General features: G+C 54.6%; 5 protein-coding genes across 5 annotated transcripts; 3 read left to right on the forward strand and 2 right to left on the reverse strand.

Moving 5' to 3' along the window:
- Positions 1–1,872: 1,872 nt before the first annotated feature.
- On the forward strand, positions 1,873–3,141 carry CGCA056_v012314 (uncharacterized protein; the record flags this gene model as incomplete). Its single annotated transcript, XM_037327558.1, has 1 exon — positions 1,873–3,141. The coding sequence occupies one exon, from the start codon at positions 1,873–1,875 to the stop codon at positions 3,139–3,141; it is 1,269 nt and encodes a 422-aa protein (XP_037173663.1).
- A 1,072-nt stretch (positions 3,142–4,213) lies between these two features.
- CGCA056_v012315 (putative L-asparaginase 1) lies at positions 4,214–5,656 on the forward strand (the record flags this gene model as incomplete). The annotated part of the gene is made up of 7 exons (XM_037327559.1): positions 4,214–4,275; positions 4,331–4,625; positions 4,679–4,851; positions 4,902–5,101; positions 5,160–5,208; positions 5,266–5,415; positions 5,494–5,656. 7 exons carry the CDS (start codon positions 4,214–4,216, stop codon positions 5,654–5,656), a joined length of 1,092 nt encoding a protein of 363 aa, XP_037173664.1.
- A 269-nt stretch (positions 5,657–5,925) lies between these two features.
- On the reverse strand, positions 5,926–6,815 carry CGCA056_v012316 (uncharacterized protein; the record flags this gene model as incomplete). The annotated part of the gene is made up of 3 exons (XM_037327560.1): positions 5,926–6,033; positions 6,106–6,575; positions 6,662–6,815. 3 exons carry the CDS (start codon positions 6,813–6,815, stop codon positions 5,926–5,928), a joined length of 732 nt encoding a protein of 243 aa, XP_037173665.1.
- A 2,395-nt stretch (positions 6,816–9,210) lies between these two features.
- CGCA056_v012317 (uncharacterized protein) lies at positions 9,211–10,264 on the forward strand (the record flags this gene model as incomplete). The annotated part of the gene is made up of 4 exons (XM_037327561.1): positions 9,211–9,296; positions 9,355–9,464; positions 9,520–9,591; positions 9,693–10,264. The coding sequence occupies 4 exons, from the start codon at positions 9,211–9,213 to the stop codon at positions 10,262–10,264; spliced, it is 840 nt and encodes a 279-aa protein (XP_037173666.1).
- Positions 10,265–10,827: 563 nt separating this feature from the next.
- fetC-1 (Iron transport multicopper oxidase fetC) lies at positions 10,828–12,811 on the reverse strand (the record flags this gene model as incomplete). The annotated part of the gene is made up of 4 exons (XM_037327562.1): positions 10,828–10,909; positions 10,971–11,621; positions 11,672–12,390; positions 12,452–12,811. The coding sequence occupies 4 exons, from the start codon at positions 12,809–12,811 to the stop codon at positions 10,828–10,830; spliced, it is 1,812 nt and encodes a 603-aa protein (XP_037173667.1).
- Between the last annotated feature and the right edge of the window lie 948 nt (positions 12,812–13,759).

The following is a 13,759-nucleotide window of genomic DNA, read 5'->3' on the forward strand; positions in this document are numbered from 1 at the left end:
CCTGGTTATTTTCGCCCAAAAGTCTCACAATTTATTGACAGTACATCAACAGTTGCGTACACAGACGGAAGACATTGCCCAACCGAAATTGTAGTCAATTCAAAGTGCTGACGAATTTGGTGGTGTAACCTCAATCGCAACTAACATGTCCTCAATGCAAGATTGAAAACCATAACATCAGCTATTGCCGCAACGTTTAGGAGAACAGCCTCTCGTGAAAATTAATCGTGATTCGTGAAGACGCAAATACGCAATGACGAGGGGCAGGTTCAATAGATAGATCGCTGGTAAAGTGAGTTCAACTGCAAAGCCAGCGGCTTGAACATTATACGCCTCAATGACTATAAATTGTTAGTCAAACTCTACAATTTTAGCTGTTCGTTTTTTTGGGTAAATATGCATATGTCATCTATGGTTTGACTGTGAGCCACAACCTAAAGCTCTTGATGCTCTGACAAGACTCTATTCAGGCGATATTTGCGATGATTCGCGAGACTTGCTTATCGTCAATGGGAGAGGAAGTACGGGCAGGGCGCCTCTGACATCATACTGTCAATGAAATGCACTGGGTGAGATCGCGGACGGATCAAGCGGGTCACACATACCGGTGTTAAGACCGAAGGCGGAAGAGCAGACCCATTTATGCGGACCGGCTCCTCCGGCGTCTCTCGTGGAATCTCAAGGAAGACTGACGGCATTGTGATTCGCCAAAAAACAGTTGCATGCCAACGCTCTCTTGATATCAATTATCGGGACGCATGGGCTTGATCACATATGTCGCATGCCGGGACCACATTTAGTGATAAATTACGTGACGGACATGGGTTCCCAAAAAGGGAGCGCGTTTGTCCGACCTTCTTATTGGCTGCTCAAATCTGTAGATTGAAGAGTTCTAGAGCTATGATTGGTCGGAACTTGGAAGGATCATAACCCTTGATCGCCGAGCTCCCTAGTCCTCGGGATCCTCCGTCTCTAATTCTCTGTTGCCTGTTGGCGAGAGGGTCATTTCAGGGGCATTTGACGAAGCTTGATTCCTTCTTGATATGCCAATTCCAGCTCTCAGACCACCACACTCGTTGGAGCTTTTCGGCTGCATTCCTTCTTCCTCTCGTATTCGCATGCTACTCGTTTACGTTTGTCTTTGGGGCATCTCGTGTCGTACTAGCGCCTAATTCAGTGTATTGTATCTTGACAGAATGGAAGCGAGTTCCGCATCTACGAAGGGTAGCGACAGCGGAAGCTCGTCCAGAACCCAATCGCGGAGCCCTACTGGCCCAGATGAACGGTACGTACGGGTTGGTGCAGGTAGAGTCGAGCGCTGTGATGTGTCAATGCTAAGGGACGGTCCGAACTGGGAAGGATCGGTCCCGGCGTCTTGGTTCACATGCAGACTGGTCCGATGGTGGCACAAGTCTGTCTCAGTCGGGATAAATGAGCTGCATGGTGCTTGCAGTTCCACGCTGACTTGAGAGGAAACCAATAGGCCCCCGAAAAATGGTCAAATCATGGCGTTCTCGGTTGCCAATCGCCCGAAGCTGAGTCGAGCCAGCGCCCCGAAAAGCCGTACCGGATGTCGAGAATGCAGGTATGTATGGATATGTCACTTGCGAGACCCCATTCTCCCCATTCCCCTGGGGTCTCCATCCTACGAAATCCCTTGTACTCATACACCGGCCCAGGCGGCGCCACGTCAAGTGCGATCAGGCTAGGCCATTCTGCATGAAATGTGTCAAGTCCGGACGCGAGTGTCCTGGCTACCTAGACTCAACGTCCCGCACTCTGCTGCCAACGAAACAGGCACGGATTGTCTCCCGTAGCCACAATTTCTCCACTACCGATACCCGTTTATTCAAGATCCCTGGCTATGAAACAATGCTATTTGGCCAGCAGAAGGACTGGGAGGCTTTCCAGTCATTTGCCTTCAGTGTCGAGTCGGGAGACACGCTCCTCATCGATGATGCTTCAATCATGACCCCCAAGTTCGCCCAAAGCGCAGCGGAGACTGGTGGTGTCCGTCAAATCTGTTGCGCTGTGGGTGCGCTCGGGAGGTCCTTCCAGTCGATGACCCTGGAAGATTACATCAGTGAGGAGTACCAGGCGGCCTTGGAGCATTATGGTCGCGGGGTCCGCGCAATATACCGACTGAAGTCCTCGAAGACCACCTTGCCCAGCGCCATTCTGGCGTCGATGCTTTTCACGACTTTCGAATTTATGGCTGGCAGCACAGTCAACGCGGCCAAACACCACAACCACGCCGTTGCCATGATGTACCAATACGTTGATTTGTTGATCGAGGAGCAGGGTCTTCCCCTTGAGGAGCTTAGACTTTCTGATATGGACAAGGCCATGTTCGATTCTCTAGAGCGTCACGATACATCCCCCTGGATCGAATCATTAAGCAAGGCGGGTTATGTCAAAATACTGTGCCCAGCACGACGGTTTCCTCATGGGTGTCGACACCGGCTCAGCATGAGCAAAATTCCCGACCGCTTCAACAGCACTCAGCAAGCTTTCACCTGGTGGAACTTTGTGCAACACATGATGGCCCATTCGCTCCACCCTCTCAAGGTTTCCGGGGACGGGGTCCGACGAGTCAGCGAGGCTACGAAGGCTGCTGCGTACAACGAATGCGACGACTTCCTTCACTCGTGGCGCACCGCTTTTACGCCGCTTTTGCAACACGCCAAAGAACACAGGATCACCCATGGCTCCCGGTGGTCGCGGGCGATGATTCTTGAGACCATGTATCTCGAGACCATCTCAGAGCTGCACGCCCGCCACAAGACACACGCGAACATGCTGCCGGCGGTGAAGCCGCTTTACCTGGATCTCATCCGCAGTATGATGCAGCTCGCGCGGGAGAAACCCCTCAACGGCCCCGCCACGATTGGGCTTGAGAACTCCATCATCCGCCCCATAGGCTTTGCACTGGTCAGATGTCAAGACCCGGAAGTCGTGCAAGAGGCAACGGCTGCTTTGGAAGCTATCGTGGGCGGCGTGAACATGTCCTGGACGCTGGTTTACTTGCTGAAAAGCCGCAATAAGACTAAGCCGATGGTAACACTTGAGCGTTCGTGGGGATGGTACTTCACTGCCACTGGATGCAGTTCTGGTGCACATGTCTTCGACGGCATACCCTAGTTTCTGGCGATTGCTGTTGAACAGGGTCGCCCCAGAATGGTTAGTGTTAGGAGCAGGGGCTCTACATGTATATAGAAAGGGCATTGCCCATCCTCATCAGACCTCTGCTGGTGGAGCACTTTTTCACTTAGAACCTATATCTCACTATTCAACTATTACGCGTAGGTAGATTTTGGAGAGGAATCAACCGATCATTTTTGAAGACCTCCTGCGGCTGAACATGTATTATCAGGAGAGCCCTACATCGTCAGACGTTTTTACTATATCGACTATTGATTGATCTAATTTTTGCCCTTTTGCCTGTCTATGTGACCAAGTTTCTCGACCAAAATGACTGGGGGCAACGAGGGATGGCGGAGGGCAGGGTCGCGATGTATCCCAGCCGACCACTGGATCAACGTCATTAACCCCCACAGATACCAGCCACCCGGAGACCCAGCTACCCCGCGCATCCTCGCACCATCCGGACAGCACCCGATACCAACGTGAGTTAACCATTCTGCAGCCGGCTGATGATTTCGCAAGGATACGGATACTGATAGCGGATTTTACGTGATAAGACTTTATTTCCTGCAGTGACTTTGAAGCAAAGTGACGTTGTCACACTAATATGGCCCAGAAGCTTCGAAGACAAAAACAACGCATTCGTAATGCCAAGCTTCGGTCTACAGGCAATGGTACACCGCCAACCTGGCCGTCGGCGGTGCTGGCCGAGATAACGAGGTGGGGTCCTTATCCAGTCTCGCTGTGAAGGAATTCAGGCTTACGAGCTGCACTGCGGCTCGATGGCCGACGTATGCTTCGTTACATGCGGAGAGGATCCTCTATCAAGCTTGTAGTCACGGCTATCATTATTCGTGAAGAATGCCACATGATTGTCCGACTTGTGACATTCAAATAAAGACGAAGTGTGGTCTGTGACACGGTACCGAAGACGCTTTCGCAGTCGTGCACAAACATCACTTCCTATGCCAAGATATCATCATATACCATCATGATGTTTGTTCGGCACTTTTGGGCTTTCTTATCATTGGCCGTTGTTTCGTGCGCCTCTCCTATCTCTCGTGCAGATATGACTCAAAATGATTGGGACCTGGAATGGATCTCGACCAATTCATCGTTACCCAAGGTCGTGTGAGTACAGCGAAGGCTTTGATATGGCTTCCTCTTCACTGACAACGACATGCAGAATTTACAGCGCCGGTGGAACCATCCTGTCAGCCTCAAATTACAGTCGTCTTGATAACATCGCCTACGGCTCGGGCAATCCTCCCACCCCGGAGGATCTAATTGGCAATATCACCGAGGTCCTCGACGTCGCCCAGCTTGCGATTGTGAGGTTCCCAGCATCAGGCGGAAGCGCGGGCCTTAATTCTTCGCTGTACTTGAACATCAGCCAGTATGCCAACAAACAGCTCTGTTCCAAGGGCAGCGAGATCGCTGGTGCCATCATGTTCCACGGGACGAACACATTAGAGGAGACAGTGGGTTGATGATTTGGAATGGGCAAAGAATCAGAAGACTGACGCGAGTGAAGGCTTTTGGGGTCGACTTGACTTTCAACTGCTCCAAGCCGTTTGTGGCGACCGGCGCTATGCGTCCTGATACATACATCTCTCCTGATGGACGTTCCAACTTTTACCAGGCTGTCGCCGCCGCCGCCTCACCTGCTTCGCGAAACCGCGGTGGACTTGTTGCTTTCAATGACAGGTAAGAAGTTCAGAAGCGTTCATGAAGATGTCAACATCTGACCTATCTAGAATCACGTCAATCTACTACTCAACCAAGGTCAACGCCAACACTCCCGACACCTTCCACGCTCTAGAGCAAGGAAACCTCGGTGCCTTCCTCGCCGGACAGCCATACTACTTCTTCGACGCGGCATACCCCACCGGCCGTCCCTATTTTGACGTCAGCAACACAACCGAGCTGCCTGCTGTCATTATTGTCTACGGCCACCGTATGCACTCCCCGAGAAAAAAACGCAGCATGATCGTTCCGCACTGACAACGTCCCAGAGGGCTTCGATGCCTCGTTGATGTACGCCGCTGTCCAAAACGGGGCAAAGTAAGCCGATCACTTTTTGCAGAACCCCCTCCACCGCCGATGCTAATCTTTGAACAGGGGTTTGGTGATCCTGGGGCCCGGAGCGGCTTCCGTCAGTCCTAGCGCCAGAGCTGCGGCTGCCAATCTCTTTGAGCAAGGGATCCCCACCGTTGCCGTCGCCCGCCCGGTTACCGGCTCCGGCGTGCCCAGTCCTATTCCCGGGGCTCTGTAAGTCAACCTTCCATTTCTTCCTCCCGCAAAGAGCCTCATCACATTCGCTTGACCGCTGACTAATTGTTGTCGTAGTATTTACTCAAGTTATGTCGGCGCTGACCAGGCTCGCATTATGCTTCAACTTGCCATCAACGCTGGCTACAGCCTCGATCAGATTCGCGACCTTTTTGAAAGTCCGCTCAGGAACGCGGTCTATGGGTCACCAGCCAGTCAGAAATACTACTATTCATCCTAACATCATTCTCTATAAGCAGGCACTAGGCAGGTTTACTCTAAATCATCAAGAACAATTTCACGAAGACACAGAACCAGCACATGACGGGAGACTCATTAGGTTTTGATATACTATCTCCAATCGTGTAATAACAAGCTCGCTATCATACACACATTGAAACGTGGCCCAGATCTCCAGTGAAAATTAAGGTGAAGCAAGCTAATGCTTCTTGGTGTGGTTTTCCAAATTCATCGCGTATGTACAAATCATCGTCACGACAGCGCTCTCGCTTAGAGAGCAGCAAGGACCAGGCCGACGACACCGACGGCACCGAGGACGCCGGTGTTCTTGGAAGCGCCGGCGAAGACGGGGCTGCTGGGGGTGGCAGTTCCGGAGGGCTAAAAGGCAGAGAGACACCACGTTAACACAGATTCCCATCACAGCAGAGACCAGGCCCAGGCGGCACATACAATGACGACGGAGGTACCGATGGAGGTGACGCGGGTAGCGGTGGCGGTGGAGGTACCGGCGGCACCGGTGCCAGAGGCGGAGGGGGTGGCGGCGCCGGAGGAGGCGGCAGAGCTGGCGGCGGTGGTCAGGGTGGTGGCGGGAGCGGCGGCAGAGGTGGCAGCAGGAGCGGAAGAGGACTCCTCAGCGGGAGGGGCGGCGGCGGAGGAAGAGGCGGCAGCGGTGGTAGGGGCGGGCTCGGCGGCAGTAGACGGAGCAGGGGCGGCGCTGGTGGCAGCGGCAGTGGTGGCGGCGGCGCCGGAGGGGCTGGGAGTGGGAGACAGGCCGCACTTCTCGGCGGCGGTGGTCACGCCGTTGCGGTAGTAGATCCAGATGCCGAAGTTGTTGGCGCAGGCCATGCAGGCGTCGTAGCGGGTGTTCCACTCGGCGTTGTCGCAGAAGCCGTCGGTACGGCCGAGGGTGATGAGAAGACCTATGTCAGGTGGTGTTAGACGCCAAATCTCGTGATATAGTTGCCATTGTGCCTCAATTGAGGCCCCAATGGTGACATGTTCTTACCGCAGTTCTCGTGGCAGGCGTAGGCGGGAGTACCAGGGTCCTGACGGCGCATGATAGCGGGAACGGCCTCAGGGTACTCCCAGCGAGCCTGGATGGAGGCGGAAGCCAGGGAGGCGACGGAGGCCAGAACGGTGCAGGTAACGAATGAACGCATCTTGAAGGCTATTAGAAAGCTTGTAAGGCTAAAGGTTGAGGATGCCGAGGAAGATGCTTTGAGGACTGGAAGAGGAATTGTCTTGGAAATGCCAATCAGCTAATTAAGAACGAGCGTGAGGAGGAAGAGGAGACAAGCCGGACTAAGAGACGGTTGGGAAGAGCCTATTATATGCATAATGCCCTTGGCTTTTCGTATTCCCAGAAACCACGCGTCAGTCTAGACTGCGAGCCGGGTTCGTGTGTGTGTATCCGTCATGGGAAGTCCCAGCTTCGCAGTCTTGGCTCAGCTCCATCATCCAGCTCGCGGAGACAGGGGGACGAACTAACTCGCGCGCATGTGGATTTGCCAAAAGACGAAGGGCAATCCGGCGTGAGCAAGGTGAGCAAGTTGGGATCTGGCGTGCTCGGATTTGCCCCGGATCGCCGACCCGACATGACTGGCCCCGGCGCGCTTGGGAGTGCAATCTCGTGCGGGATGCCGAAAAGCTCGTACCAACGATGGAAAATCAAGAACGAGATCCATGTCGGAGAGGAGGAGAGGGGCCGTGGCACAGGTACCCGCCGAACCAACGCAACTCTAAGTGTACTTACATGGTACGGCTGCTACCTTAACCAGCTGGCGATGGCGAGGACATGACTAAAGTCTTGGGTAGTGTGCTATGCAAGAGAAGCAGACGAGTGAAGAGGAGGAAGAAGGCTGGTTGGTAGTGGTTTGTTGCTAGACTGATGATCCATGATCCGCTCCGCTCTCTCGCGCGCGCAGTTGCAGCTTGCAGTAGGCAAGGTAGCAACAACAAACTCACATCATGTTCCTGTGCCGCCGCCGCCGCCCCTCTCATCCTCCACTTCGCCCTCCTTGTCGACCTGTCGGGAAACGGTGACCTGATGCCAAGTGCTGAAAACACTCGGTTGGCCGGTAAGGATGCTTCTCGCCTTCCCGAAAAGGGCTCTTCTTTCCGGTGAATGCGTCTGGATTCACCGATATCGTCGGACCCAGCTCTCGGCCCAGAACCAGGGGTCGCCCATGGCCGCAGCGATTATCTGATGGACGATGACTGTCCGTGGCGTGAGGGGGGCACTTTTTCTCGCTTCGTTTGGCGGGATGTGTTAAACTACCCTTCCCCCCTGGCTCTTTTGTGGGCGAGGTCGGACTGAGTCCTGACTGAATGGCTGGCTGGCTGGGAGGAGGAGGAGGAGGAGACACCAGCCTCCCTTGTCGGTGGAGAAAGGGTTTAAGGTACGATTAAATGGAGCGGAGCACCGGGCACTGGACACACACAGGATCTCGACCTTGTGATGCATCTAATCTTATCAATCACATCAGTGGAAAAGCCATCGGCGAAGAGGACGGACGTTCCCTGTTTGGGCGATATTGGCGCTGCCGCCAAGAGGCACGGCGGGCCGCATGGCAGCACTTGATTGGACGGAGCGATCTGATAAACTGCACTCTGAAAATTGTTTTTATTTAATTGTATTTTTTATCCCTCGTTCCCCTCTTCGAATGTTGCGCATCTCACCACTCAAGAGTCAAGACTCACAACCCGGAACCCTGTCGCTTCTCCACGACTCCCACGCTACTCTGCAACCCGTTGCCTTTTTGCCAAGTGACGCTTATCCGATGCTGGCCCTTTGCCCACCAGTCTGTTGCAGAAAAGACTGGACAAATAAACAGAGAGGAGAGAGAGAGAGACGTTAGATTGAACCAGCCGGCCCCTTCGGCGGCCGAGAACTTCGTATTTGCCGCCGGTGCCTGTCCCCAGTTCTCCTCTGCGATGCTGCCGAACCGCTCCTCCAAAGGTCCCTTCGGATTTTGCTGGGTCTTGTCATCCTGTGAACCTAACGGTACATTTCCAAGACTTTCCAAGAACTTGTCGCCACCTGCACCACCACCCAGACCATGCATCACCCAACGAGATTCGGCGGACTTGGCCAGAGGAACCCACGTTCTGGGCCGCACTTCTGTTCGTTGTGTGTGTGTGTGTGTGTGTGTGTGTGTGTGTGTGGACGGACGGTTCGAGTTTTTCCCTCATTGCTTTTTGAGCGTTGTCTATTCTGCACATGTGCAAAGCGGAGGTGGTTGGATCGAGGTTGGCGTGCGCGGGGCGGGAACATGTACACACACACACACACACATGCGGCCCTCGAAGAGGCAGTCTCCGTACATCAGAAAGGTAAACTGGGTAAACTGGGTAGGCACTTGCAGCAGTAGTATAACTTGAACGCATTGCCGCCATCCGGTTCGTGTTCCCAAGGATGCACACCCCTTAATTCTTAATTTCCATCGCTCATCTCCCCGATCCCAGTCCAGTCCCTTGGTCTGAAGTTGTGGCTTTGCATCTCTTGGGGTTCTGCCGGGTATCCGACTTGCAATCGCTTTCATCGACGTTTTCGAAATGCATTCCTCGCTGAAGACCTTCTTGGCCCTCGGGCTGGCGTCTGTCGCCTACGCCCAGGACAATGTCATGGATGATGACATGGGGTGAGTCGGACGTCGAGGAACAGCGGTGATAGTGACGTTGACTGACTTTGTCTCGTAGCCCTGCTGCCTTCATGTGGCCCGCCGACAGAGTATGGAGCGGCGATATGGACAACCAGGCCCCTTGCGGCTCCAAGTCTGGCGTTGAGAACAGAACCGAGTTCCCTCTTGGTGAGTTGCGATGACTTCAATCTCAACTGCTCATATCTGACATAAACTCTGCCAGTTAACGGACAGGTTGCCCTTGTTGCCCAGGATGATTACTACAACACCAAGATCTCCATTTCCTACAAGAACGGTATGTTAACCCTAACCCCCTAACCCAGATTTTGACACTTCTTGTACAACCAACCTGTGTGACCGTATTCTGCGACAACAACATACTTATTGGTCCCCCAGATCCTACCTCTAACAGCGACTTTGAAACTCTCATCGAGAACCAGAGCGTCGCCGACCTGAACCCCGGCCACACCTGCGTCAACATCGCCAACCCGCCCAGCTCCGTCACCGCCGGCAGCAACGCCACCCTCCAGATCATCTACAAGGCCGACTGGGACGCCCCGCACAACCAGACCTTCTACGCCTGCGCCGACATCACCTACGTCGAGCTCGCCAACTTCAACACCCGCATCCCCTGCTTCAACGCCACCGAGCCCGGCGAGGACGACCTCAAGGCCACCGCCTCCCCGTCCGCCTCGTCCACCAACTCCGCCTCCAACAGCGGCTCCGGCTCTTCGTCTTCCGGCAGCAAGAAGCTTTCCGGCGGCGCCATCGCCGGTATCGTGATTGGCGCTGTCGCGGGCGTCGGTCTGCTCCTCGGCGCCGCGCTGTTCTTCTACCGCCGCAGCCAGCAGAAGAAGCGCAACTCCCGTCTTGCGCGCATGGAGGACAACGCGAGGAACTCGGAGCACTGGAACGCGGCCAAGGACTCGACTTCGCAGAACAGCGTCCAGCTTAACAACATCCGATGAGCAAGACGATGAGGTAAGGAGTGTGGCATAGCTTCAGGTACTTAGGACTGTTGTTGATGGGGGACGCAAGGGGTGGGTGGTTGGGTTGGATGTCATGATTTATGGACTTTTGGTTGGACGATGTGTTTATGTGCGACGAGATGATATCCAGTTCTTAGTTTAGCAATGAGTTTATGGTTTATGTTTATTTGTGCTCGCCCAAGTCCAAATGTGCTCGTTGCTTCCAGCGACGCATCACTGATCAGTGTGCCACCTCGATGTATTCCAATAACCGGACTGCCACCTTCCTCAAGCCATCGTACATAAGCGCTGTGTTCTCAGTGGTTGACAGACAGTCGGCAGACGGAAGTGCTCCCGGACGGGGTTGACACTGTGCTCCGAGAAACCGAGGGCCATGCCTCGGAGACCGAGATGACTAGCATGGCCCACAGTCTTGGTCATAGCATCAGATAGCAAATGGCAGGTGAATCTCTGTTCAAATTTGACCGATTGCTGTTAGATGCTATGGTAACTTAAATCACATTGCTTGGGTATGATGTTTGTAAAGATCCTCTATATGCGTCTCACTCATCTCTGCCTCTGGCCAGGGGAGTTGTCTCGTCTTCTTCGACAGCGCTCTCCTGATCAGACTCCATGGAACCATACCTAGCAAGACTTAGCATAAAAGCTTCAATGATGGAAAAGGAGACTAATTCGTAAAACTCACCATGAAATGACGGCCAGGCCCAGGAAGGCGGCGATAACGCTGAAAAACATGGCAACATAGCCCTTGGCCGTGAATCCTTCAGGCAGGGGCCCGGCGGGCTTGTTCTCACCCTTCAGGTCGAAGACGTTCTTGGTATTGCCTGCGGCGTTGCCCTTGGTGGGAACTCCACCCGCACGACACGCCTCCAGGTGTCCCTCAGGGATCTTCTGCCCCTGGAGCGCCTCGGGCGCCTCGATGATGGTGGCGACAAGACCCTGGTCCATGTGCCACTCGATATGGCAGTGGAAGAGCCACACGCCCGGGTTGTTAGCCTTGAAGCGGATCACAAAGTTGCCGTTGCCCTCGACGACGAGGGTGTCTCGGCGCATCGGGTACTTTGGGAAGCTGATGCTGCTGTCGTTGGCGTACGCGCCGGCGTCCTCGTCGGAGCGGTGGACGACTTGGAACTGGTGGCCGTGGAGGTGGAAGGGGTGCTTGCCGTCGTCCTCGTTGTTGAGGACGATCTCGATCACCTCGTTGTGCTTGAGGACCTGCGTGTTGGTGTAGGTACCGTAGACGCGGGGGTCCAGGGCGTTCTTCTCCCCGACGGTGAGGGCGGTGTACAAGGACGGGACCTTGGGGGCGACGTAGGTCTTGTCGTTGAAGAAGGCGCTGTTGCACATTGGTCATTGGCCTGTCACAGCATTCAACGGGATACATACTAGTTAGCGCCATCAACCAGATTGTCCATCTTGACGGTGAAGCTGAAGGAGTAATCGACCTTGTCGTAGAGCTCTCGATGGTCGACGGGCACCAAATCGAAATCATCAAAGGCGGCCTCAAAATCATCTACGGTCGCGGGCTCAGGCAGGGGCTTCTTCTCGTCGTAGACGAGCCAGCCAGTGACGTTGGAGTTCTGGTCGTCGGGAATGACATCGAACAACTCCTCGTCCATTGAGCCGACGATGGCGAAGTTTTGCGATGCATCCTTCTTGGTGGTGAGAAGGACGCTGTAGCGCTGCGCCGGGGTGATGTAGAGCATATTGGCATCGGCCTCCTCGGTCCAGACGCCGTCAACCTCAACAACACGTATCTGATGGCCCTCGAACCAGATGTACTGGGATGCAAAGGCACCGACGTTGACCAGGCGAATGAGGTAGGTCTTGCCGGGCTGGACCTTGACCTGTAGGTTCTGTGTGTCGTTCATGAGAGCCGAGTTGGGAACGGGCTCGGCGCCGGTGGGGTTCTCGACGCTGATGAGCTCCTTGATGAGATATCTCGTCGACTGGTGATACCAATCTGACAGAGTGATGACGAGTTCCTCATCATACTTTCCCTCGTAGGGACCCTCGGGATCGTGGATGACAACGGGGCCACGCAGACCCTCGGGGTACTGGCCATCGTTGTGGGCGTGGTACCAGTATGTGCCTGATTGATCAAACTGAGAAGATGTGTGAGCCTCATGCAATGGCTGTGTGAGTGTATGAGTTGAGGCCTCTCACCTTGAAATCATATGTAAGAGACTTTCCTGGAGGAATGGCGCACTGGGTCACGCCGACAGCGCCGTCCATGTAGTTTGTGCCATCTTGGAACAGACCGTGGAAATGAAGACTGGTGCTCTCAACACCGAGCTGGTTGTTGACGTTGAGAACGAGCCTGTCGCCTTTTGTGGCCTCGATGAGTGGCAGCGGCCATTGTCCGTTAACGCCGATGGTGGGCTTGTCGAACTGGCCGTCGGGGTTGGAGGTCACCCATGTGATGTTCCAGTCGAGGTTGATGGTTTTTGCCAGGGCTGGCGTCGCGAATAGCATCAAGGCTGTGAGACGAGCCATGAGGGGCGAACTTGGCGATGAAAAGGCCATGGCGGCCATGAGAGTCAAATTGGGGTTGCGATGTGCTGTGCTCGCTCTCGCTCGGTGGTGGGCGAAGTTACCAAGTCTATGACTCAAGACTTAACACAAGCTTTCAGTTGCCAGACTCTCTCTGTGTGCGTCTCCCTTGTGTCGGTCGCTGTCTCACCGGGCCAGACGTCGTCGTCGACCAGAGTGTTGGTATCGCTATTTCAAAACGTCGTCGTTCCGCAAAGGCTTCATCGAACCGGGCCGAGCACGGAGAACATGGCCTTCTTCTTCCAGTGTGGCTGCTTTACGGATAGAGGGACCTGAAGGGAAGGGGGGGAAGTCGCAAGCGAGACACACGTGAAAAAGGGTCGCCTGATGGAAAATTGCATGCGTCTTGGCGGCCTGGATCTGATAAGGGAAAGCCCCCCTCAAGAAAAGCGAAAAAGGCCCACCCCGGTGGGGTTTATCTGATCCGCCGCCGCCTGAAAATCAAACACGCAGCAGCCAGCCCACCCCTTCCGCCGGGACGAACCTGTCATCGACCTGCCAGCAGCACAACACCTAAGGTACCTTATGCTGCACAGTACTGCCGATTCGCTCCGTCTTGTGCGCTAGCCGACATCGCTGGACACCCCGGTCCTCGAAAAAGCGAGGAAAAACCTTTCGGTCTCCGCGCCCGTCGCCCGTCACGCGACAGACACTGGCCGACAATCCTTCACGCTGGTTGGGACGGGATTGTTCCAGCGTGAAATTTCACAGTGAGAGAGCCCTGTATCCTTCGGCATCCTTCCACCCTGGTCACCACACGCATTTCGAAAAGAGCCGCCCCGGCCGCTGTCGCAGCATCTCGTCCATCTGCATCTCCGCTCTGCCCTGTGCTGTGCTCTGCTGTGGTGACTGTCGCATCCATCATTCCTCGTCGAGCCTCTCTCTTCTTTCGATATACCGCAGCCGAGAAGCCTGTCGTCT

This window comes from Colletotrichum aenigma, assembly GCF_013390185.1.
Source record: "Colletotrichum aenigma strain Cg56 chromosome Unknown KSG_Cg56_contig08, whole genome shotgun sequence".
In the NCBI taxonomy this organism is placed as follows: domain Eukaryota; kingdom Fungi; phylum Ascomycota; class Sordariomycetes; order Glomerellales; family Glomerellaceae; genus Colletotrichum; species Colletotrichum aenigma.